Source organism: Daphnia pulex, chromosome 5 (genome assembly GCF_021134715.1).
Source record: "Daphnia pulex isolate KAP4 chromosome 5, ASM2113471v1".
Classification (NCBI taxonomy): domain Eukaryota; kingdom Metazoa; phylum Arthropoda; class Branchiopoda; order Diplostraca; family Daphniidae; genus Daphnia; species Daphnia pulex.
Window position 1 is genome coordinate 11,437,119 of NC_060021.1, and position 26,293 is coordinate 11,463,411.

At 47.2% G+C, this 26,293-nt stretch overlaps 2 protein-coding genes across 9 annotated transcripts in view; one reads left to right on the forward strand and one right to left on the reverse strand.

Annotated features, from left to right (window-relative positions):
• The window catches only part of LOC124193988 (serine-rich adhesin for platelets-like), a 30,541-nt gene extending 4,248 nt beyond the window's left edge, over positions 1-26,293 (reverse strand). For 2 of the 8 annotated variants that reach the window (XM_046587980.1, XM_046587979.1), the window contains exons 1-8: positions 26,152-26,293; positions 17,864-20,972; positions 16,296-16,872; positions 16,022-16,137; positions 15,784-15,854; positions 6,268-6,636; positions 5,341-5,386; positions 2,621-2,763 (exon numbers count right to left, since the gene is read on the reverse strand). In XM_046587980.1, coding sequence (XP_046443936.1) covers positions 2,621-2,763; positions 5,341-5,386; positions 6,268-6,636; positions 15,784-15,854; positions 16,022-16,137; positions 16,296-16,872; positions 17,864-20,786 — 4,245 coding nt within the window. In that variant the 5' untranslated portion in view covers positions 20,787-20,972; positions 26,152-26,293. Of the gene's footprint in view, positions 1-1,094; positions 1,677-2,620; positions 2,764-5,340; positions 5,387-6,267; positions 6,637-15,783; positions 15,855-16,021; positions 16,138-16,295; positions 16,873-17,863; positions 20,973-26,151 lie in introns of all 8 variants that reach the window. The other 6 variants (XM_046587975.1, XM_046587974.1, XM_046587978.1 and 3 more) reach the window with 6 other exon arrangements.
• On the forward strand, positions 9,572-14,031 carry LOC124193989 (OV-16 antigen-like). Its single transcript, XM_046587983.1, has 4 exons — positions 9,572-10,420; positions 11,716-11,912; positions 12,987-13,123; positions 13,584-14,031. Exons 1-4 carry the CDS (start codon positions 10,088-10,090, stop codon positions 13,898-13,900), a joined length of 984 nt encoding a protein of 327 aa, XP_046443939.1. The 5' UTR covers positions 9,572-10,087; the 3' UTR covers positions 13,901-14,031.

The window sequence follows — 26,293 nt, forward strand, 5'->3', positions numbered from 1 at the left end:
TAAGAACCCTTTTTTCTGAATAGCAGAGTCCCTTTTTGTCGCGCTTCTCTTTGCCGTTGGCAAATGCCAAGATGGGGAAGGGGGGCAGATCAAATCGGAAATTCCCGGCGACTAAAGGCCCGATGGAGATCACTCCCGACCCCATGAATTATACAACATGGACGCGTATAATATCTCGCAGGAGAGAGGAGGAGGAGGAGGAGGAGGAGGGAAAATAGATATAGCTGTGTGTATATCATATGCATGTGTATAATAGACAGTGTCTTGATTACCATCGAGAGGGGCGGAGTTTGGCATGTTAGGAAACGCTCAAGGGGAATGGAGCTCGACTTGATGTGTCAAGACTCCTGGATATGGCCGTTTCGCGAGATATGGCTCTCGACATCTTCGGGGGCCAGTAGCTGGAGCTTCGGACAGAAAGGAAGAAGCAGCCGAAATGAGAAAAAGGCGGGAGAGGAAACACGCTGGTAATGAGCCTCGACGCCCCATATTACGGGAGCTCTCGACGCAAAGTATTTCTCGTTCGTTCGCCTCCCCCCCTCTCGACATCCTCCATCCTTTTGTCGCCGTCTTTTTTCCTTTTTTTCGAGGGCGGAGGGAGTTCAGTGCAACCCAGCACATTTGGGCGCGCCCCGTCAAAATTGGGCGACGCCCAACAATATCGACAACAAAAGAAGCTGAAGGAAAAAAGGGAAAAGAAATGATGAGCAAGTCACGTTCTTTGCGACGACATCGTAGCCATCCAGCCGAGTGCAAAACACACAATATCAGGGGGGACGACAATATCGGCGGCCAAAGTGAGAGGAGCCATGCAAGTAGCAAAGAAGAAGAAGAAAAAGCGACAGAGCAACATCATCAAATATCGTGTAAACGTGCCAATAACATGAATAACATTGTCTCCTCTCTTCCAATATTCCCCCCCCCCCGTGTTCTCCAAACGGTTCCATCCAACCCTAAGAAAAAAAATAAAAATAATAATTCCGCCCTACCCACTTTTAAGTTTTCTCCCATCCCAAAGTCTTTTGATTTTGTTTCTCTTCTTTTTTTTTATTTTTTAAAATTTTCCGTCGAGTTTGCTTGGAACGATGACCGACCTTTAATTTGAGCACGGCCTCTTCTACCATGCTCTTTTTAGTGCGGTACTTCCAGCAGCCGGATGCCGCCGAGCTATCCGGTTGCAGTTCGTCGATTTCCGACAATCCATGGTAGAGCAGTCGGAAACTGCAGCCGTGAATCACTTTCGACGAGGTGGCACACGGCGAATCTTCCTCCTCCTCATCCTCGTCCAGCCGATCCTCATCGGGATCCTCCTCTTGGTAAAAGCGTCCCGGCGGAGCCGGATCGGAAGACGGCGGAACGGATAGCGGGACGGGAGAGACGGGAGTCTGAGGCTCCTGGCAGGGCGGGCACGACGGAACGTTGGCGTTAAAGTCGCAAGACGATCGGGACGTGACGTCCGTCTCGCTCTGAGGATTCACGTGAATTCGAGTGCTGCTGCTGTTGCTGACCGACACGTCGGCACTCGATTCCGGCTGCGTTTCGTCATTGAAATAAAGCGGCAGCGATTCATCAGCGGCCGTGGCGTCGTCAACCTCTTCGTCATCGTCGTCGAAGGAAATGGAGGCCGGCGACGAATCGCTGGCCGTTTCGCGATTGTGTTGACGAATGTCTTGATCCTGCCGGACGATGATCGATACATTCCATCATGTGACAAGAAAAACGGTATCCCCCTCCCCAACACACAGACACACAAAACAAAAAAGAAAAAAGACAATGGCATTCGATCCTGCACTTGGAAGTCCTCCCGCGAGTCGAATGAACGAATTTTGAATCTTTGGTGTTGATTGTTTCTAGACACAATGACAGTAACGAAGGGACAAAGTGCGCAACGGGAGACAACACACGGATCTCTCTTCTACTACTGTTGATATCAACATTCAAAAGTGAATCCAAACTACCCATGTATATCCGACAGACTACAATTGACCGACTATAAATGGCCCAAGGAAAAATAAAAAGAATAACTTAAACATTCCGTTCCAGCAGTCACCCGACCAAGGAAAATAAAGAAATACAAAAAAAATAATAATTCATGGGTTAAAGGTAGTCAAGAGTTAGTTCTTTTTTCTTTAAAATCACAAGGAAGGTTATAAGATCAAGAGTAGTAGTAGTAGTAGTAGTGGCAGCAGTAGTAGTAGTAGTAGTATTAGACCTATATAGGAAGGGCAAATGGCGAATGCCCCCCAGCGGGAGGGTTGTAACGAAAAAGGACAGGAACGGTCTGGGGAAATCAGGAAGAGCGGGTTCGGTGGTGGTAGAGGTAAATGGGAAAATTATGGGGAATCATTAGCATCTCCGTTTCTTTTCTTTCTTTTTTTGTTTTCTCCCTGTGGTTTGTGTGTGTGTAACTGCTTTTCTTTAACTGTTCTTTTTTTCGTGTGTACGTGTGTGTAGTAGAGTTTTAAAATGTGTGTGTATGTAGAATAATATGCGCGCGCAAGTGCGTAATTTCATCAAATCTATGAAATTCGTTTTGTCCGTTTGGTTATTGAATCAATTGCAAAAAGAGAAGGAACTTTTTGATATGGCAGCAAATAAAAGCAGGTGATGTGATTTTTACCTTGATGCGGGAAACGGCTTCTTCCGCCTGCATCATGCGAGTATATTTGGTCGGCTGCCCCTCGCAGACGATCTGCGTTGAGCCCAGGTAATTGGCGCGGAATAAAACACCTTCGATGAGTACTGCAGGTTCGTGAACCATCACTGTTGCGGCCCAACCGTCGACGACACAAACGAAATGAAAAGAAACCGATAATAATAAAAAGAGAAAAAAAGATCTTGATTAGTTTTTAATTTATTAATGAAAAATAAAGAATCAACTAATTGGAATGTTGGCGGAACTTTTGTGTTCTCGTGAATCCGTGAATCCACCATCCGGAAGCGGAAACACACAAAACAGGTAATTAAAAAAAGAAAAAAAAAGAAAAGGAAAACCAAATCAAACAAAAGAGACAAAAGAACAGAAACAAATTAAAATTTGAAACCGAATCGTAATGCCATGCTGTAAAAAAATGATTAAACGCCTTTGTATTAGATTTATTTAGGCAATAGAAGACGACGAATTGAAATTCGAACTTTGAGTTTGACGGACACGGTCACGAGCGGACAAGTTTTTCGACTCACAAAATGGCAAATGGCAATCGGGTTTGTGGGTTGCAGCAATGTCTCTCATGCTCGACACCATCGTCAAATAACAAACAAGGTGAAGAGAAGAAATGCAAGAAGCATGTCATGCATACGATGATGAAACACGGGGGGCTAGAGGGAGGAGGAGGACGATGAGAGACGTATTGAAAATGGGAGGGAGGGGGGAAATGGACGGACACGCAGGCATTATTGGATTTTCTTTCCCTTAATTCCGCGTTTAATATCATACACACACGCACAAAAAATGAATGATTCTTTTTTTTTTAAGGAATGAAAATTTCGTTGTTTAAGTTGAGGTGAAGAATTGTAAAAGAAAAACAAACGAAACTACAAAATTCTAAAAGTAAAAAAGTGAAGAAGGAGTTAAATAGTCTACGGGCAAAACGGGCATTAAAATTGGATGTGTATAATATATATGCTCACCGACAACGCATGGGAAGAAGGAGAAGAAGAACAGGATGTACCCCCACCATCAGCGTGAAATTTTGTTTTTTGTTTGTTTGGATTTTTGTTTTTTTGTTTGGAAAATAAATAAAAAAAAAAAAAGACAAAAAAAAATTCAAAATTCAAACAAATGAAATCGGAAGGGGGGAATCGTAACATTAACCCACGACGGAAACGAACCAACTTAACAACCGAAAATAGAAACAGAAAAGCGGAATTGTTTCGTTTTCAACACACACACACGCACGCAGTGATTTAGACAATCGGTGAAAATGTTGGGGACGTCTCAGCTATCCCGCTTAATTCCAAAAAATGGTCATTATTTCATTTCTTTCTGGCTCCTGAATGTGCATCTTTCTACAGCAAATTTCTACTACGTCATAGCTCAAATTCGTCGTGATGTTGTGCCAACAGGTACAAACACACCGGGGGAGGTGATCAAGGAGGTGCTTTTCGAATTTTTCTTCGCCCAAGAAAGTGTAGCCAACGTCAATTAGTCGGTGGGGAATCGAATTAGAAAGCCAATTATTTGTGCAGAGCGTAGATTTTTTTTTTGCTACGGTTTAGATGATCGGGTGGCAGAGTACAACCGTCCAATAAAAAACACAACGGATACGCAAGTGATTTACGCAGTGAACAGTTGTGCAAACTGTTTGGAATAATAATTAGCCGTGGGAAAGTACGGATAGCGATTCGAGCCAAGAACAAAAAAATTCTATTCGTTTTTTTGTTGCAATAAAAAAGTGTGAAAGATAATCAATTAAGATTTAAAAAACAATTACGAACTTTCACTACTGCTAGTGTTAATACACGAACGGCCTTGAATAATATCTAGTGTGTGTGATACGTGGCATTCAATCAAAGATAATCTGATAAAAGGAAATGTGGAGAAAAAATCGAATCAAAGAAGAAAGAAAGAAAGAAAGCGGGCATTAGAAATTCTAAGATAATTACAGGAGTACTGGCCCAATGGCCTCTTTTCCCTTCTCTCTCTCTCTCTCCTCCCTAATACTGTTTTCTTATCACCAAGCAAAGAAATTGAACAAGTTACAACTCATTGGCAAAATCACGATTGATTCGTTGGAGCATGTCATAAGCAGCTAGCGGGGCCGCAAATTGCAAAAAGAAATGGGTGTTTTTTTTTATTATTTTTTGGGGTTTGTTGAAATTCAAATTTATAAAGGAAGAATAATAGTAAAAAAAAAAAACCTCAAGAGCCGCCAATAATAAGACGATGGCGGTGCGAAAGATAGGAATGAAAAAAAAAAAGAAAAAATAAGGTCGATGCAGCCAAATCATGTCGACCACGATGCCCAAGATAATAAAAAGGAAGATAGGAAAACAAAATATATAGAAACAAGGGTTCTTTTTTTTTCTTTAACTCTACTAGATGTGTACGCATACAAATTCTTGCTTTAGTTTTTTTTTGTTGGTTTGTTTTTGTTTATGTTTTTTTTTATAAAAACCACGCTTGCCAAATGGGAAATGGTGCGAGTGAAGCGGAAATTTAATTTAAAATTCAAACAAAAACAAACAAATAGAAACTCGGGAATCCTTTTTTCTTTTTTAAATTGCTATACTTGAAATATATGTTTTTATATATAAATATATACCCATCTATTTTGCATTTGATCTCGAGATTGTCTGCATTCTGAGATGGAATAAGGAAAAAAAAATAAATTACGTTACCTTCTTTGCTCCTCCCTTTCTTCTTGCTCTGGCTCGAGTTGTCATCCTAAAAAGAAATAAACGACAAAATAAGTTGATTTGAAAATGCCAAAACGGAGAAAATTAAATGGATTATAAACTATCCGAAATGGGAATATCATTCGGACGTTATGGATGCAACACACACACACAGCGGGGGCGGGTCGTTACATTCACGATAAAAAAACGGGTAAACACGCAAGGCATAAACAGCCAGAATGTGACGGGTAAATGGCAACGAAAAAATGGTTTTCCTTCCGGAGCCACACGACGAAAAAGAAAAAAATGGCGAATAAATAAATAAAAATGAATTTAAAAAAATAAGGGACGCAGATAAAGTGATAAAAGACGGACATGTTCATGCTCGCCAACGCCGCATGCAATAACTTTACACGGCAAGAGTAGATTATTTTTTAAAAAAGTTTTTGTCCATATGTCTTGTTCTGTCCTGTTTCACGAAATAATCAAAGAATAATTCGACGCGAAACAATATTCTTCTCTCAACTCGCCACAGAGGAGAATTCAGAGCGCGCCCGATACATGATGACGCTGATTGTTTTCTCCGCCTCACCGCAAAATGCTCCCGCAGTGAGACATTGTGTGTGAGCGCAACCGACGAGTGCGCCTTCAAGTTTCTCGGCTCAGCTTCTTCTTCTTCTTCTTCTTCCATTGTTGTGTCTGATTGTCCGATTGAATTAACACAAAATACAAGATAACGAGCGTGCAATCGAGTCAAAAGTGACTGCTGGGGTAAATCCGCATGCTTCAATCCCCCGGAGCAGATCAGCAACGAGGCCAAAAAATAGAAAAAGGATCGAAAAAATAAAAGGATCGAAAAAAAAAGACGATCGAAAAAGGATCGAGGGATGCTGGTGACGTGCTCAGAAGCGCTCGGATGATGCATGTCACCTTCTTCTTGGCTGACGGCGTCGTTTCTCTGTATTTGAGATCCTTGGGTTCGGATTGGCGAGACGGCGGAGGGGCGCCTCCTCCGCTGGAAGACGATGGGCTCGACGCCGTCCCGTTGGTCAGCGCTGCCGTGGCGGCCGCTGCCACCGACACAGTCGACGACGGTTGAAGATGTTGTTGCTGCTGCTGTTGTTGTCCCTGTTGTTGTTGTTGCTGTTGTTGTGGCGACGACCGAGTAGAAGACGACGCCGTCGAAGCCGATCTCAGCGACGACGGAGTGGGCGGTGACGAAGACGTCGGCACAGGAGCGGCCCCAATCCTCGTCGTCGGATGGGCTCGCCCGACATCCGAAGCAACGGGTGGGCGCGCCTTCAATTTCATTTGTTGTCGTTTGAAACAAAAGACCCGAGATGACAGTCGTCGTGAAAGCCAGAAAGAGAGAAAAGAGACCGTAGAGATATCAAGATGGATGTATAGGATCAAGATAGACACAGCAGCAGCAGCGCCAGCCCCATCAGTTGCCATCCAAACACGGAAGAAAGACTTTTCCGTCATTCCACGAAAACTGAAAAATCCATCAGAAAAGTTGTTGGCCCCTCCCGCTCTTCCTTGACTTATTTTCTTGTTGTCGTACAAAAACTAACAGACGACGTTGTGTGTATAGAAGAGACGAGGAATGACGACAGAAATGTCCACGAGCTCGAGAGATGGAGATAAAAAGGAAAAAGAGGACCGTAGAGGATATATGTAAGATTATTATTTTTCCTCTTTTTTTTTTCCTGCCTCATGTTCTTAATGAGTCCCGTCTCTTTTCAAACTTGTCGACGGCCGTTGACTTTCCTTCTCTCTCTCTCTCGCTCGCTATCATTTCCCCATCGGCCGGACTCGGTCGCCCAGCCCCCCGTATGTTGGCGTCGTCGTCGTTAAGGAGATGGTAAGAACCCAACAAGCCACAAAGAAATGAAGGGATCCCGCACGGCACGCCAATCTCATCTCGACATCGTCACGGGCTGGAGAGAAAGTCGGCCCCAAAAAGTAGAAGACGCGAGGGAATGATGATGATGATAATAAAAAAATGTCTATAGTATAAGGGACCCGTGCCGACCGTCGGCGATCAATTGCCAAAACGATGTAAAAAAGGCGAGAAAACATAACCAGAACCCAAACCCAAAATTGAGGAAAAATCTTGCACCACCACAGCAAGTAGACGACGAAGAAGAAAAATTGGGTGGTGGCGACATAACGGCACTGCAATAAAAGCAAGCCTCTCTGCCCTTCATCCATGTGTCGAATAAAAAAAGAAAAGAAAAAAAGAATAGGCCCAGAAATGCCAATAAAAATAGATGATATGGTCAGAGTTACACGGACAAATAGGATCCATCCCGGCTGCTGGTAAGTGGAAAAGAGAGAAAGAAATGAGAGAGAAAAAAGACTTACAGTTAAAATCATCGTGAAAAGCAACGGCGGAAGCAAGTTCTTTTGGGATGTGCAACATCTGCAGTTATCGAGACAACACGCCGGCCCGTTTCGGTCCCTGTTGTGTGCAATACGAGACCATGGCGGGGGCCTGCCCCGTTTGATACACACATCCCGTATTCTCTACACACACACACTCGGCTTTGACGTGAGCGCTCGTGCGATAGGTCGCCCGCACTTCCAAATAATCACACACACACACACACACACAGAGGCAAATAAGGACGCAGGTGTACAGCAGCCAGATGGTCCCTGTTGATTTGCAGCATATTTTTTGGTTTCCTTTTATATTTTTTATTCCTCTACACTTGGCGCGTTGGCTTTTTTTTTTATTTCGTTCTAAAAAAAAGAAGAAAAAAAAAGGGCGGGGCTGCCTCAAACAGACGTAATAACAGGCCGTCAAAAAAATAACCCACACGTACGCAGAGAGAACGAAAAGCCTTGAATTGCTGCAGATTCGAAAGCAGCCGGTTCTCTTTTTATTTGTCTTGTTGGATATTTGTGCGAGTAATGACGTCGCTGTGCCCGCGACCGTCGTCATAGCGACAGCCCTGGCACTAGCCAACTCAAGAAAGACACAAACACATTATTATGTATTGGAATCAAGTCAAAGACAAACACGAACGCCCAAAAAGGTAGAAAGAGAGAGAAAAGCGTACATCATAAGGCGGCACCGCCCGTTGTACGAAGGGGAAATCTAAAAAAACAAAAAACAAAAACTAAAAACTACGCGGACTCTGGGAACACGCTCTCCGCATTGCGCTCATTCAGCAACGCCAACAGAAATCATCCCAACTTGATTGGTCGGAAAAACTGTCCAAACTGACCCCAAAAAATAAAATCCAATTTTTGTTTCTTTTCTTTTTGACAAATTTAACGAGAGGGAAAATTCGTGTCGTGATTTCAGGCCATGGATGTGATTAGATGCGAATCAAATCAAGCGACAACAGAGAGAAGGTATTCTTGATACTCGGCCGAGCGGAAATTAAAAAAAAATAATAAATAAAATCTCATCTGGATCGGACGACACCAGTACAGAATACACAACAAGAAATTGCGGTCACAGCGAGCAGTACGTCGCAGTTACTAATGTAATTTATATCGCCAGCTTATTATTTGACTTTATTTCGGTGTCTGAATGGGAGAAAACTTGACTTAACGAATGAAAGCTCTTTCTCTCTTTCTTTCCCCTCCATTTTAGAGTGTACAGGAGAGGGAAGCACACCAAACTCATACGAAATGAGACTGCTGGAAAGGCCGGGGAAAAACAAAAAGAGAAAAGCTGGAATGGGATGATTATGACGATAACACCGTCACCGCTATACGGACCCAACATCTATCTCTGTTCCCTTTGGTTTAATTCTCAACGGGGGGCGTGCTCTGGATTAAAAAAAAAAAAAAAAAAAAAAAAAAAAAACAATGACTGGTGGAGGTGAACCAAGGGGGGCTACCAGCTACTGGACCGGTTTCCTTTATTCTCTCCAATCAATCAGCTGTTGCATCACCTGCTCTCTCGCTCCTCCTTGCATCAACTTCCAAAACAAAAAAACCTATACCTGGAAATCTATCCCAAAAAAGTGCGACCCGGAACTCTGACGGAAGATCTCCCCCCTTCAAAAGAAACAAACAAAAAAACAAACAACCGAAAATGTCAAAGAAAAAACGAGCAAAGTAGAAGGGAGACGGAAAAAATCGAGGACCCCAAACCAACCACACACACACACACACACACAACCTGCTCCTCCTTCTTCGTCACGGGTCCCACTTTCACTCGTCTCAATGGCCAAAAGAAGAAAAAGAAAAAAGAGACGGGAGGGAATGATAGAGAACTGCTAACAACACACAAACGAGCAGCAGTACAACGTTAGAGTTTCGTGGAACACATTCAAAACCAAAAAGACTGGCAGTCGCTCGCCCGCTTCGCCGCCGCCACACAACAGAGCATAGGCTATTGAGTCCTAACAAGTCGTTGGTCCGTGACTCAAAACACTAAATAGTGACGGCTTTTAGTGCAGCACTTGCCATCCGCACAGTGTGAAGGAGGAAATCATCAAAAACACAAGACAAGAACCAAAAGGGCGTGATACACGTTCTTTAGCGAGAAGAAAAAAAAAGTGCAATCGTCGCTTCTCTTTTCCAAAGCTTCTTCTGGAACGGTCCCATCTCATCAAGCGACAAAGTCCCGACGTCCCTTTTTTGGGCGTCTTGATGTGATTCAGTGCTCTGTGCGATCTCTATGTGAGCGTCAGTGATATTCTCGCTTTGTTCTCGTCCCTCAATCTCGTTCTTTTCGACGGTTTAAACAACAAAAAAAGATAAAAAAGTCCCGCAGATCCCAGGCAAAATGTCAGGGAAGACGCCGGTGGCCGTCGCCTTGCTGGCGCTCAACTTGATTGGCTTGTCGTTAGGTTCGCCACTGCCGCACAGATTGAATCACAGCTCCTCGTCGTTAGGGCCGCTCGTTCCTCTTTCGCCTTCTTCATCTCATCCGCTGTCTCATTCATCTCGGACGGATTCGACTCCCGATTCCTCCTCTTCGCCGTCCAGAGGCGGCGCCCATTTTCAGCCAACGACGTCGACGTCGACGACGACGACTACCGCCAACGCGGAACAGGTTGACCGCGTCCAGCTCCTATCATCCCCGTGGGAACCCGCGCAATTCAATTTGCCTTTCAGCGTAAGCAACTCGCCCCCGTCTCTTTTACATTCCGCCTTTATTTTCTTGTTGCCATGTTTTTCGCTCGAGACATGTCTCCTTTTCTTTACAGATTGACTTTCTATTTTTTCAAGTTTTTTGGGGCTTGTTTTTTCGCTTTTACAAGACAACCGCTCCCGCTAACTCCCGTTGGCGACTCTTTTTTTAACAAGTGGATCGAAGTGTGTTCACTGGGCTTTTCTTTTCTCATGTACATATAGATTTAAGTAAAGCCTTGAAGTGGCTGAGGCTCTAAGCCCAGCGATAGCGCCAGTCTTGTCCTCACTCCCCCCCCCATTCATTTAAAAGAAGAAGAACAACAACAACAGGAAATTGGGAGGGGGAGGGAGGTGGGGGTATTGTCAGTGACGTATGTTTAGCGGTGTTTCTTTTTTCGCTCGACCCGCTAGAGAGAAGTGGATGGATCGAATAAATTCGTCAGTGTCGGTCCACGATCCGCAGCGGCTTTATTGGACAAGTGCGGAGAGCCGTAAGAAACTACGGGGCCCAGCCCAGCCCAAGCAGTCACTTTGGCAGCGCAGTTGAAGACAATAGAGTCGTTAATCCTGATTTTCTCTCAAACATTTTCAAACGGCCCGCCAAATATCCGAAGATATAACCACGATATATTGCGCAAGGGGGGACAGGAAAAAAAAACAGAAAAAAAAACCAATAGGCATCGAAACAAAGGGTCTCTCTCTCTCTCTCCCAATTCGATTGATTGCCATGTCGGGTTGTGTGGATCCTCTGGAGCGGAAAAATACCCCGCCAGGGAGTAAGAGTCACGGCATCCGCAGCCCCGGCAACTTGATCCTTTTAACGGGCCCAGACTTTGAAGGAAAGTTTCAGGGCAAAAGTCGACCGACCAACCGAGCCACTCGCCCGTAATAAATGAATAATTCCCAAATATAATAAACCTTAAACCCCTGACGTAACCTACGGTGGAAAGGAAAAAAAAACTAAAAAAAAAACCCCAAAGGAGAAACGCTGAGCTCAGACAATCTACTGGCGTTGATCTTCTCTCAACTTTTTCTTTCTCGCCACCGCCGCCTTATTTGGAAGGGGCGAACGAGGTCCGTGTGTTGGAGAATTTTTTTAAGACCCGACCAAAAAATATTCACTTTCTCCATCCAATCCCGTAGTGAAAGTTTAAGTGTGTCACAGATCCGGTGAAAGTGACGGCGGAGAAAGGGTCGGGACGTGGAAAACATAAAAAAACATTTAAAAAAAAGAGTCGATGACGGGGTTAAACATTTTCTATTTTTCTTGGTTTTAAGGTTCAAGCCGAAGAAATCTCGGACGAAGAGTGGCGTCAGATGATGACGGACGACTTGCGCCGTCACGGCGTCCTCGGCCAGATCGTCGATGCCGTGCCGCCCTACATAGTCAACGTTGATTACGCCGACCATGCCTGCGTTCATATGGGCAATCAGCTCGTCCCACGTCAAACTCAACTCCAGCCGCAGCAAGTCAAGTGAGTTTCGAGTCCCCGGTTAGCCTAGCTAGCTGATTTATCTATTCCACCTTACACATCAACCGACTCCAAAGACCCTTTTGGGCTGGCCAAAGAGCAAGCTTTCTATTCAGAGAACTTGGGTAATTCGATACGTTTCGATTCAACCGTTTCAACCTAACCTTCTACTACTACCCCAGTTGATGCGGGAACCCTATGCGACGCAGCTTCGTTAGTAACCGTTTGTTATTCGACGCCGACACGTATTTTTTACTGTCTCTCCTGCAAGTGTAACAGGACCACCAAGAGGCTCCTTCAACTGTTAGTCTAGTGGGCCTTTTGGTAGCCTGGAATCACTTGATGGTGACTTGGCACGACACGTGTACTAAACTAGACTGGGGAGGGGGGCGTCGGCCGGTTGTCGGGAACCGGTGCGTGTAAGCCCCACAAGTTGCGGAGGACGGAGAATGGCGGAAGCCCATTCGAATCGCAAATGATATAAAACAAGACAAATGGATTTCAAGATGGGAGGGAATCACTCAAGCGCTTCTTCTACCTCCCCACGGGAATCCCCCCCATCGCGGCCGTGTTCCTTCACGGTCGACAACCTCGTCGAGAGAGCACGAGGGAAGGTCTTCACTTTCCCCCTTTTATTTTCAATTTTATTTTTCAACTTCATGACTTTACCAACAACGGAAAAAAAGAAGAAAAATTCTCGTTTCTTATTGATTCTCCCATTTTTTGAGCAGCTCCGCTTGTAGTACCGCTCACGCTACCCCCTCCCTTCCAGATAGACAACAAGGTCCCGGCCATGGTATTAACCGGAATACGCGGGCTAATATGATTCGCAGTTAGACTTCCTTTCATATTGATGTGAGCATACGTATCCTCCCGGAATACCAAGAAGTGAGAGAGAGAGAGAGAAACAAGACTAGGTTCTTTTCAACGTCATTTCAACGAAATTGTTGCCAAAGATCACAGGGCCATTCAGATGAAAATAGAGGGGTGTTGTATAGCAAATTGAAACTAAATTTGTTTTAATGTGTGTTGAATATTCTGACAAAAAATCTTTTCTTTCCGCCGCCCGCCCAACAGTTTCCCGACTAATGGAAGCGGAGGACTCTTCACGCTGATGGCCATCGATCCGGACGTGCCTAGTCGAAACAACAGCATTTACTCAGAGTTCCTACAATGGCTGGTGGTCAACATCCCTGACGAGGATATCGAACGAGGTCAGTCCAAACACACACAGAGTGTATCTATCTATCTATCTCTATACAAGGCTGCTGTTTTCAAAACTATGCGGTTGAAATGTACACTGCCCCCGACATGATCAGAGCCGTTTTCCTAATGGCACTGAACTAATATAAGCCAGCCACGGTACAAGCCGGTAAAAGATCTTTTTGCCTTTAGCGGAGGGGGGAGCCCAGCCATTTCCATTGATTTCCAATCTCCCTCGATTTTCCCATCGGCTGAGAGGCACGGGAAAATGGGAGCTGGTAACGCGCAAATCGATAAACTTCTTCTCCTCCTCATTCGTGCTGCTGCCTACACTCTTCTTCTTTTTCTTTTTTTCCTCCTCCTTCCCAGCTCTAGTGAAAGTGGTGATGGCTGTACAAGTATAAACACTCACTCTTTATTCCTTTTTTGTTTTTTTATCTTTTGGCTGTGCTGGATTGTGTACACACACAGGCGATGTGCTGGCAGAATACCTTGGCCCACTGCCGTCGCATAAAGGCGGCCAGCATCGCTTCATCTTCCTGGCCCACAAGCAGCCGGACGGATCAATCATCAACACGAGGGGGTTGCCGCACGCAGAGCCGTGCGATTGGGCGTCGAGGGCCCGTTTCAGCGCCCGGAAATTCGCCCAACTTCACCGGCTCGGCCAGCCGACGGCCATTAACTATTTCACGACAGAATTCGACTCGTCCGTTCCGTTGGCCATCGAGCGCTGCCTCCTGAGGAGGCAGAGCCTCATCCACATCCAGCAGCGTCTCCTCCTCTCCTGACCTATTCAATCGCCCAACCCCACCGCTGCCGTCACCACCCCCACCCACATTTTCAACGTCATAGAACAAACAATAACTATCTAACGACCATCGGAAAAGCGAAAAAATCAATACACTGTGTGTCACGATGATGAGTTTCCCTGCCTGTACCAAAACCAATAGCAAATAACGACGACAACCAAAATATGAGAGGACTATACTACTACTCTTACGCTATACTTGGCCCTATATTGTTGTTGTGTCTGTAGTTGCCCGGCGAACATGGAGAGAGAAAGAAAGAGAGAGAGAAAGACACACGGATTTTATGATCCAGAACCTGCCGCGCGGATCAATCTCTAAATCCGGCCGTCTTGCAATAAATCGAAGGGTGGGGCCGAGAAAAGGAAACGAAAAAAAAGAGGAGAAAGGGGGGAAAGGAGTGGGTGGAAGCGCAAGCCGAGCTCCTAAATTTGGTGCGCATTTGCTGTCGGATGGATAAAAAAAGAGGAGCACATAAATAGGAAACAAAGGAATCAAAAAGACTGGGAGGCTCCTTTTTTTCAGCGATAGGAGCTGAACGTCTTCAACGTGATTTGTTCACGCCCATTGAAACTGAACGTGCAAGAAGCGATAAACATGTAGAAACATATAGATCGGATTTGAATAAATAAAAGAAAGAAAAAAGGGAGTCTGAGGAAGATTGAAAGGGGAACCAAAAATAAAAAAGGGAAATGATTAGCTTCGTCATGATAAAAATGAGGGAGGAAGAATCCGGTCGGCAACAATGAAATAGAAAAAAATAAAAGGAGCTCGGAGCAATTTTAATATGGAACCAACTCCACCACCACCACCAGTCGTGGAAAGGATTTGACTACTATTCATCGACTTAGGGACTCTGTCTTGGGAGGCGGTTAAAAGTTTGAACAAGATATTGAAAACTCCCCCCCCTGCCAACTCCTCCTCCTTATGGCTCCTTTACTTTCCCAGTGTACACCCAGTTCAGTGTAACCGCAACCTTTTCTACCCCCTTATCTCGTCTTTCTTTTCCTTTGACCTTGGTGGTGGGATTTCACCGATGGCGAATCGATATTTCAAAATCAAATAAAATCCAAAAAAGTTGTTGTCCTCCCAGGGAATAAGGGAACCGAGATGGGAGCCGACGCTGCGGGACACGATCCTTAGCGTCAACAGGAGACAGTTGGGAAACACGTCGGTTAAAAGCAGACGAGATATCGAAAAGAAAAAAAGAAAAGTGAAGCCCAGGTTGATTCCTTATTTGATCTCCTGGATCTTCCCATCCATAAAGAAGGAGGGGGGGGGAGAGTCTGTCACTGGATGGATACGAGAGAAAGAGGAAAGGTTGCTCCTAGCCGAAGGATTACCAGGGCGTCTTTTGGCAGCCGGCGAGAAGCAATAGAAAAGATCCTCCCTCCCTCCTCGTATTCTGTATACCATTTTTCTTCATTTTAAGGAGCCGATATGGACGGGACGGGTATATACACTACCCCGACAAAAAAAAATTCATGTACATACATTTTAAATATAAAGAAAGAAAAAGGGGAAAGAAGAAAAGATTTCGACAAGACATCCGGTTGGATGGAAGAGTCGGATGAGAAGTTCACATGCTCTTTGACGTCATAATGGATCATCGGCCGAGGAGCAAATCTGTTTCTTACGAACGGAGAAAGAAGACCATTCGCCCTTCTTCTAGTTCCTAGTCTTCCGGACGCACAAGTAAAGAAAAGGGAGGGAAAAATGGGAGAGCCAAGGAGCTGCCGAATGGATGGATGGATCATATATACAATGGAATATTGTTGTCACAAGGGATAGGGGATGAGGGGCGATGAAAGGCTACCATTTCTCCCCCGACCCAAAAAGAAAAGAAATAAGAAATAAGAACTTACGTGCTCGTCGAAGAAGCCCTGGTCGTCAGGATCGCGCAGCAGCTGGTCCGTTTCCCGTTCGTCGTCGTCGTCTACGTCGGCGTCCGTCAATTTGAATATTTCAAGGGAAAAATAATAAAAATACACATCAAACAAATTTGACAAATTGAATTCCTTTCTTCGGATGGACGTTTTGTCGTTTTCGAGAGCAAAAGGACGCCGTGGGGGATGGATGCACGTATTATTTATCATTCTTTACCGTTGATTTTGCTTCCGTCCGGATGCATTCCCGATCCGGATCCGCCCACTTTGCATCTGCTCGACCTCGGAGATGTCGACGGCGGTGACGTCTTGACCCAGTAGTCGCTACTCTGCCTGGAATTTCAACACAACAATCTCGGTTATCATCAGGTGTACAGGGACGGAATTTAATTCCAAACGCGACGACAAGGGGGGGAAGAGGGGGGTGGGGGTGGGGTGGTCGGGTACGGATCGTCGGATCGTTATTGTTGCATATATTGGATGTTGCCTACCTGGGGACCCAGACGGGCGGCGAATGAGAAATGGGGGATTGTATTGAACCAATGGCAGCCTGAGGTGGCATGGAACTGGCCTTTCTCATCCGCGATCCGTGATCCAGCGCTTCGCCCAGTTCGTGCAGACTCAAATCGCCCGGCGACGGCCCACCCATTTTAGTCTGTTGATTGCTGCTGCTGCTGTTGCCAATGTTCTGCATTTTGCCGGCAGTCGAACCGACTCCACTACTACAACTGCCACCACCACCACCACTACTGCTGCTGCTGCTGCTGCTGCTACTACTGCTGCTACTGCTGCTGCTGCTTCCGCCGGCGCCGCCGGAAGTAATGGAAGGCGTATCCGGGCCTGGACTGAGCCTCAGCGGACTAGCGTGGCTGTTGTTCTGGTGGTTGCGGTTCTGAGCGGCTCCTACGACGACGGCGGCGGCCACCGCCGAGGCGGACGCAAACGATTTCACGTTGTTCACACTCGTCGATGGAGATGTCGTGGCCGTCTGCAGAGAAGAGTGTTGAGAGGACGCCGGTGGCCGATGAGCGAGCGGGGCCGGCGGGGGAGGCGTGGCATCCCTGGCTCCTGTGATGTTTGACCAAGTGGAACAGTATCATAATTAAGTGTCTGCGTGAGTGTTATCCCGTGTCTTTGGGGTGCGGGATCGAGAGGGGAGGAGAAAGGAAGAGGGTGACGAGCGTCAATAATGAAAATCCCACCCGTGGTGAGCGAGGCGACACAAGAAATGCCGGTATTGATTACCCCAAGATCCTAAACGAATCAACATAATGAGAAACCTTAATCAAGAAATCAAAGACGAAATCACATCAACGGGGAAAAAAAAAACCTGAGTAGGGGGAGGAAGAAAAAGGGAATAAGATTCTGAACCAAAATGGAGAGTCAAAACTAAAAGATGTATACGACGAGACGAGATTGAGGTCGGCCATGCAAGCCGGCCTAGTCAGACTCTTCCCGTCGCGTAAAGATAATCCAAAAAACGTCAAAAAAAAAATAGACAAAACAAAATGGGGAAAAAATAAGAAGCGCGTAACCGAATCAAATCAGAAAGGCATCTCAAATAATCAAAAGGAAAAAAAAAAGAAAGAAAGAAAAGAAATGTAGGGCGGAATTATATCCGCTATTTCTCCTGCCGGATAACGAACCCGGCGCCCACTATATAGAATCCCAGGCACTGAGGGGATTCCGTTTTTTCTTTTTTCTTTCTTAAACAACAACAAAAAAAAGAGGAAATGAATCATCTGCAATAACAAGGAAAACAACAACGTAAAGCAAACCAAAAGGGAGTACAAAGTCAATCAAAACATGATGAACAGAAACGGAACCGCCAGGGACAAAAACAAAAGAAGAACAGATTCGATGATACCAAAAAACCAACAAACAACTCAAAAGAAGAAAAACCAAGAGATGATTACAACCGAGACAAACTGAAACAAAAGAATCGGGGGAAAAACAACAACAACAAAAAAAGTAACTAATTACAACAAATTGATTTCAAAATAAAACAAAAGAAAAACGTCGACCTGGACACACACGCACAAGAGTTGAGAGGACTTACGGAAAGACCCCTGGATCATGGCCGAATCCTGATGATTACGGTGGTCGCAATCCGAAATAGCAGCCGACAACTTCTTGGCCCACATCGTCTGCGATTGTTGTTGTGGTTGTTGTTGTTGCTGCTGATGAGAAGAAGAAGAAGCGGAATTCTTGGTCGAACGGGCACCAGAGAGTCCCGCGATCGACGATTGGAGTGGACTGGCGCCGGCCAGATTGCGGCAGCCGTTATTGACCGACGGATGCAATGGATGCTGCTGCTGCTGTAGGCCGGACAATGGTTGTTGTTTCATCCGGCGATCCGCCATGAGAGGAATGCGATCTGTTACGGCATCTTCTTCCGTGTCGCTGGCGCTCGTTACGCTGGCGCTGCTGCCGACGCTGATGTCGTCGCCGCTACCGACGCTGCTCTGGCCGGACGACAGGCCGTCTTCCAAAATGGGCATGCTGCTGAATTGGCCCTTGAGGCCGTTCTGGCTTTTGTTGCTGCTTCGCCTACGACCCGCCGTTTCGGCGCCTCCTGCCACAGCGTCGAACGGATCCATTTGACGCGGCCCGGAAGCTTCGGCCCCCCCATTCATCCCCGGAATATCCGAGACCGAGAGCTCCGTGACGTTGTTGATGTCCAGCTCGGAATCGTCGTAGTCGGTCGTTTCGGGCGAGAGAGTGAAATTGCGGCTCTTGCCCATCTCCAGTCCGACTTCCGTCTCACCCAGGTCCGTCTCGGTGTTGAGAGAAATCACGTCACCTCGGTCCAGGTGCCGACTGGATGAGCGCAGGACGTCTCTGTCGTCGGCCTCGTCCAGATGCCAAGACAAGTGATGATTGGCGGACGAGCCTTCCGGGGTGGCGGCGACAGGCGTCGACGTTGCCGCAGGTCCGGCAGCCAAATCCACGAGCGTCTGTCTGGTAGCCGACGGACTGAACGTGGCCTGCGGATGGGCTGGATTCGGGCTCGAGGTGACTCGTCTCGGGAATCCCGGAACTAGGGGCCGGGTCGGAACCGAGCCGACCATCATCGTCGGTCCGTTGGGTTTGCTGGAATCATCCGAATAGTCATCCTGGCCGTTGGAGTTAATGGCCGCCGCCGCTGCTGCTGCTGCTGGATGAGCCCTGACGCCGTAACGACGAGGCGATCCTTCGTACTGAGCGATCGTCAACCCGCCAATTACCGTGGCTACCGTCAATTGCTGTTGTTGTTGTTGTTGCTGCTGGGCCGGCGGCGACTGCGATAAAAGAAGTTGAGAGGCTTCTTCCACCTCGCTGGCCTCTCTCCTAACCGACTGCTGGGCAAACTGGTTCAATTGTTCCGACAGGTAGTTGTCAAGATTCAAAGGGCTCGGCGATGATGGATCGGCGCTGCTTTGCTCGACTGCAACCACTTCCGGATAGAAATCCGTCAAATATCCATGGATGGTTTTGACTTGCGGGCAAGGCGGCGGCTCTTCAATTCCGGGCAAGAGGCCGTTCGAGACCATGACGGAATGTTTGGCTTCTCGATCCGGCGATTCTCCTTCGCGATCCTGACTACAAGTGCTGGCCAACTGCTGACGTTGCGGCTCTTCCAATTGCTCCAGCTGACGGTCCGTCACCGGATCGTCTCCAGCCCAAGACAACGGCCTTTTCAGTCCGTGGTGTTGCGTGCGATGTTCCGCGGTGGTGGTGGCGGCGGTGGCGTCGCCCATCCCAGCGGCTCCGGATGGAATGCCGGAAGAGTACTGCTTCTCGTTCAAGTTGCTGGGAATGCTGAAGCTGGGCTCCAGCCCTTGGCTGCCCCACAGGGTGTTGCCTCCGCCAACGTGGAACCCATAGCGGCCCACGCTCTCCTCGTAGTAGACCTCGCCGCTGTAGCGGTTGATACTCCGGTTACTACTCGAAGGCGTACTGTTGTTGTTGTTATTGTTGTTTGGCGGACTGTCAATCGGCGGCGCTGGATCGACCGTGGATTGAACGCGCTGCTGCTTCCGCTGGGAGCCCCGCGTCCGGCCTCTCGAAAGTGACACAATCTCGCGGCCGCCAGCGATTTCCATTCGGGTGGGGTCGACTTGAGAGGAGATGACTCCACTTCCACCGCCACCACCGCCACCGCCGCCGGAAGCCGATCCTGCTGATGGCGAGCCCAAATCCAATCGGGTAGGCGTCAGGTCGTAGATTTCCTTGACGCCACGACGACGCGAGTGCCGCTGATGGCTGGCCGCTCCGTCCGCGTGCCCATTGTGGCCGCCTTTCTTCCAGTGGCCGGCGATGTGAGATTCAGAGGCGCTGGTGCGGACGGCCGGCGAATTCGATTTCCTCAAACTGGACGACGAGCTGGACGAGGAGGGAGCCGGCGGTGCGGCAACGGACTTGCCGCCCGACGGGAAACCAAAGTTGTCGCTGTCGTTGTCCTCAGAGTCCGAGCTGGGCTCGTAGCCGCCGCCGTAGACGTCGCCGTAGAGATTCCACGTGTTGCCGTGGTCAACGGTCCGCGGCCGGCGCAGGAGCTTGGAGCGACGCAATTCCGCACTCTCCGTCCTGTACTTGACCGACGGACAGTAGCGACGCTGTTGCAATCCTTGCTGCTGCTGGCCGCCAGGGACGCCAGCGACGTTCAGCTTGAGTGAGGGCGGCCGGCGGAGTGGCGACGCATCGCTGTCAGAGTGTCCGCCGTCCGGATGAGTGATGGGCGTCGATCGGGCCAGCGAGTGGAGGGCGAGCGGTAGAGGAGCGCCGCTCGATTGCACGACGTGACTGTCATCGCTCAGATCGATGAGAACGGCCGTGTCGACGGGCGGCGAGCGGAGGCGGCAGCGAGGGAACAAGCGTTCCAGACTGTCGTCACGTCGAGCGGCTGACGACGATGTAGTTGTTGTGGGTTGTTGGTGGTGGTGATGCTGCTGCGTCTGGTGATGCGGTTGATGCTGCTGAATGTGATGGTCGGCGGCCATGGTCGATCCAAGTGGCACATGGCACGCTAATTCGCCCAGTTTGCGGCCGGTTTTCGGGCTGGCCTTTTTTCCTTGGCTTTTTCGTGGAGAACCGCTCAAACGAATTTTTCGACCAATCAACAGTTTTCAGTCACACACACACACACAAGATATGTGGGTTGATTTGAAGATTAAAAAAAAAAAACACTAACACGGCGGAATGAAAGTCGAAAGAGAAAAAGAGAGAAATTTCGTGTTAAATCATTTGAGCCATCATTTTGAAAAAAAGAAAAGAAATTGTTAGTTTCCAGAAAACAAAAGGTGGAACATCAAAAGTAACTCGAGTACACGGAATTGAAAGAGCAAATATCCGGGTGTTCATTTCAAAAATTCGGCGTCAAGGCAACTGTATAATGTAGGGACTGCGAGTAGCAAGTTTTCAAATCCAAGAGAGTTAGCCCGAGAGTTAGGCGGAGGCGTTCAACCGTAATCGTTTAATCGCCTGAACCTTTAAGGACTGCCACTCTTACCACTCCTATTTCCTTCAAAAAGATAGGGGGGTGAGAAGGTTCGAGGATCTTTGCTCAACATCTTTGAGCGGAGAATGTTTGCCAGGCCAGTATAGCAGCACCAGCAGGAGCAGGAGGAGCACCCAAAGTTTGGAATAATTCGTGGGCTTCATTAACGAGATGCTATTGTCACGACACAGATGCCTATCGCATAGATCCCACCGACTCCTCCCACATCAGGATCATGGTACCCTATCCCCTGAGTAGCGGGGTCGAATGCGCCTAGCTGCTGATGACAACTGGGCGCTCCTAGCGCTCCTTGGTTGACTCCATCTGGCAATTGGTCGACAACGAGTGCCAACTCTACGACACGCCACATATGACTAGCAACAACGGGAATGCCAAAGGAATAAAAAAAAAGAGAAAATGTGACGAGCGGGGCAATAGGTCACCTAGCAACCGTTTCTACACGGCGGAGAGTTTCGTGAGTGAGCCACTGTCTGTGTGTGTCTTGTTTCCTTTTTTATCAAACTTTCGACCATTCAGTGAAACATCGCCACTGCGGCAATTTTCTCTCTCCTTCATAATCTTGACTCGCCTGTCGAATGGAATTTTCCCATGGACCCTTCTCCCCGCGCCTGGTGTCTGCACACATGCATCCCCAACAATGGATGAAATTTTGAAGGAATCGCACAAGCAACGAGTGCTCGAGAGGAATAATTAACGACAGATGTGGGAGGCAGCAACGAGCACAACAATGAGGAGGGGGGAGGGCGGAAAGAGAAGGTCGTTACGTCAAGTTGTGCACTGGATGAAACCCCCTCACTCGATTGAAATGCACCGGAAAATCAAAACGGAAAAAAGGGCGAAACAAATTGGGACAAAGCAAAAATATTTGAAACAAATAAAACGGAAATGATTTCACTCACCCGATAATAACGATTTTAAAAAAGAAACTGAAATCAGAAAAAGAAACGAGCGAAACTTTTGACGACAATTAACGATTCAGGAGCGTCACGAGGAGCTTGAAGGAGCTGTCGGAAAAAAAATGAGTAGAAGAAGAGGTTGTGTCGAGCGAAGAACAACCATCTATCAACATCGACGACGACAACGACGATGTCAATGCCAGACCGCTGCAACCACTTTGGCCGTCTCGACTAGACTCAATCCCCGTATAAATGTCTTCTAACAACGGCCAAAAAGGAAGGAAGGAAGGAAAAGAAGGGAAAGAGAAGGAGAGAGAGAGAGAGAACAGGAATGGAAGGAATAGATTGATGCGCAAGCGCCGGATGGGTCCGGGAACACGCCGCACCAAAGTCGATCGATTTCCAACGGGGGGAAAAAAAGGATACTTGTTGTGTGTTGCAGGACTGCCCTCTATCGATTCTGAACGGCACTTCCTAACGATCCTTCTTTCTCTCATGGAGTACGAGTTTCACGCTGGTAACCGGTCCAGCAGCAACTTCTCTGCGTTCCGTTCGCTTGGCCGCCACGGAAATCTTTTACCCTTCTGTCTGCTGGCCTCGTTCCAATCTCTTTTGTGTGTCACTCGTTCTTTAATCCTTTTCGCCTATGCTCCAGATTTTTGCCTACACCTTTCGACTTGGTGGTGGGAGGCGATGGGATCCTAGTCATTAGCAGCCGGAACGCCAAGGAGCGTGTGCAGTGGAATGGTTAGACGAAGAGAGAAAAAAAGGGACGGGCTTTATCTCAAAAAGGGAGAAGATGAGGAAGAAGAAGAAGGAAAAAAGGAGGATCGATGTGTGTCCCAAATCGGCAAACCGTCCGCCGATGAGGCCGCAGTCGTCGTCGTCGTCGTATTTTGTCGAGTGAGAAAATGAATATCATCCAGCGGAGCGAAGAACGGAAACAAATGACGGGCCGCATCTGTGCCGCCCCGCGTTCAACTGGGCGGCGTTGTCTATAGTTCCTATGACAACGGCATTTGCCTGTTCTCCGTCGTTGTCTTTTCTCCCCCCATATTAGAAACAAGGCACACACACATAGTAGTCGGCGTGCAGTGCATCATCACACGTTACTCTCTTCCCCAGCCGAATAGTATATTATGTCTGTACGGCCTTTTTTGCCGGCCCATTATTTTTCCATGTTGGTATCATCACACCCAGCGGACGGGACACAACCCAGTCGACCCACGGGACCTTGGACCTCAGCATTAGAGAGTGCTGTACGGACCTTTTCAAGTATCATATATATATATAAAAAGCCTGAACGAATCTCTTGCTAGCCATGCAGCAGCAGCAGTGGTGGGACACTATAACCCGCCATCCACCCACCCCCAAAGGATGAAAGAATGGCGCCCATCAAAAAAATCCCGTTTCCAGCGGCCGGGTTGTGTCACCATCGGTTAAGAAGACGCAAGAATGGAAAAAGCCAACAACAAATAACAGAAAAAGTTTTTCTTCTTCTCCTTTTGGGAGGTTGTGGGGGCAGTTTCAAACACAAACGTTTGGATGGCGGAGAGGGAGCACATTCCGCTCAATGGCCATCACTCGACAGAATAATAACCCCCAACCCAAAGGAAAAAAGGGCAGCAGACGGATCGAATGGTGTCCTGCACCATCTTGTACGGGGGCGACTGAGACTCTGGGACACTAGAGAATAATCAGCCAGAAATCTTTTTCGTCATCGGTTGGAAAAATTCTTCTTCTTTGCCCATGCGGGAAGAGAGAGAAAGAAAAAGGAGACCATCTTTCTCTCTCTTTTTATTGCGGACGACGATCCAGGCGCTTCCAGCTTCCACCATCCGCTTGTGAATGGAGAGCGGATCGATGTGAGCTATACGGGTTTGCTCCGACGGCGTCGACATTTGCAATTACATTACCAGTGAGCTGCGCAAGATATATACTACTATTACTACTGCTACTACACCGCGAACGCTAAAAGTATCTCGGAAACTCTGCCACTTTTGATTATTTGCTCTCACTCGTTCCTCCCTACTCGGGGGGATAAAAAAAAGGGGGCCGCATAACGATAAAAATATCAGCCCGAGAATTTCTCTATAGGAACGCAAACAAGATCACCTGGAGTTTGTCTCCATCAGAGCCGCTACGGGAACTCGGCAGATCCAACCCCGTAGAGTTTATGATGGAGCGAACCTTTCATTCGTTGTTGGGGGGTCCGGCCAAAAGTTATGAAAATGGACAAGTTGAATACGGGGGGCGGAGAACGATGGATGCCCCGGCTGGATGTCCGCCAACCCAAAAGATAACACACGCTCATACATACATACATTGGGAGAGATACGGCCATTTAAGGACTAGGAAAACAATAGAAATAACCACACACACAAGAGAAAAGAAGAAACTTTGACCGAGCATCAAGTCATTCCGCCCCAACGGGATACAAACACAAATATACATGTGTAAGTCTCACCTGGGGAGAATGTTTTTATTTTTGTAAAAGCCACAAACTTTTTCAGATGCTCTTTTTGTCGCCTGAACTGAAACGCAATGTTATGCAAAGCTGCACCAGTGGTGGTGGGGGGGAACTCGAAACCTCAAAAGAAGGGGGGAGAAAAAATAAAGAAATTTTCTTCTTTTCTTTAGATACAACGTTTCACGCGGACCGACTCATCTTGTTGTTGCTATCAAAATAAAGGGGGGACCACAACAACAACAAGGAAGGATCGGATTTCAGACCCAAAAGGTTTACGACGCTCCTTCATCCTGCCATTTAGGGAACTACCACCACCTTCTTTTGTGGCCGGGACTGAAGGAGAAAAAAGTTGGGACAGTCCAGGCCCAGATGGTCACAACGAAAAGGAAAAAAAGTTATCAAGGGATGGCTTCTAACAAAAATGGTGGCATCGGGATCAAATTCGTTAGCAACAGCACGAAAAAAAAACCGATCGATAACTACTTCCGGAAGGGCGGGGGAGAGAAGGTACTATGAAACCTTCGAGGCAAAGAAGTGAAACGGGGCAACGATGTGGCGACCACAATATAAAACGTACATTGGCTGGAAGCAAAAAAAAAAAGGTCTTTCTTTCTTTTTGGAAAACCAAATAGCCTGGAAAAATAGTCCTGTTTTGTTTTTTATTATTATTATTTTGGGTATTATAGGTGGTGGCCTATAAAGTGTCTTAGTGGCGTCAGACTGGATCGTTGGCCTGTCCTCAAAATCCCAATCACTTGCGGTGGTAATCCGTGACGACCGTCGTGGTCGCCCTGCCCTGGGTCTGCTGACACCATCTCGATTCTGCCGCCGAGTTTTGCTCCACACAGGATCGTTGTTGCCCAATCTGATCCTAAACACCAATTTGTGTTGGATGGCAGAATGAGACTGCAATTAGGCCGAGCCGTTGGCGTGCAAAAGAGGAGGGGAGGATAGACTTGGCGTTTGGGGTGTGTCTCTTTCCATCTGAAGCCACCTGGAGATTAATCGAACATGCACTGTCAGTGGGGGTGCACGAAAACAGACCTGATGTGGTCATGGACTTTTGGGACCTTTGCATTTCGCTTTGAGGGTCTGCGTTGAAAGAAAAAAAGTGGCAACTCAATTCAAAGTGGGTAAAGTCAAACTTTGTGGCAGGACATTCTTGACAAGTTGAACGTTGAGTTTCACTCCCAGTATTGGTCGGAAAGAGTTTGTCCTGCTGTTGAAGGGGAGCAAAGTTGAGCAAAGGGAATTGATACAGATTTCCCAGCGATTATAAGGGCAAACCACTTCCAACCGAGGCGTAGGGTTAAAAGTGCCGGTATTGATTTATCAATAAGAGAGACTGTCGGCAGTTGTTTCGACTCTGCCAAGCGTAGACAATACACACACACAACATGGTTGGGAATTGGGGGCTGCTCCATTGGCGATTAAAACACATTTAACAGTTATTTGAATGAATAAAATCGAACGACAATTACCTTTCGGAGTCGAGATGATGGCAGTCGTGATTAGTGACAACAAAATCCCTTATTTTTGGCCTGAAAACTCTTGAGAGACGTTCTCGAGCACAGCGCAGCTGACTGATTTTTCTGACATTCAACGAGACCAATGCCTATGCAG

Coding starts and splice junctions, on each gene's coding strand:
- LOC124193989 (XM_046587983.1), top strand. CDS start 10,088: ATGTCAGGGAAGACGCCGGTGGCCGTCGCCTTGCTGGCGCTCAACTTG. Junction 11,913..12,986: donor CTCCAGCCGCAGCAAGTCAA/GTGAGTTTCGAG, acceptor CCCGCCCAACAG/TTTCCCGACTAATGGAAGCG. Junction 13,124..13,583: donor TGACGAGGATATCGAACGAG/GTCAGTCCAAAC, acceptor GTACACACACAG/GCGATGTGCTGGCAGAATAC.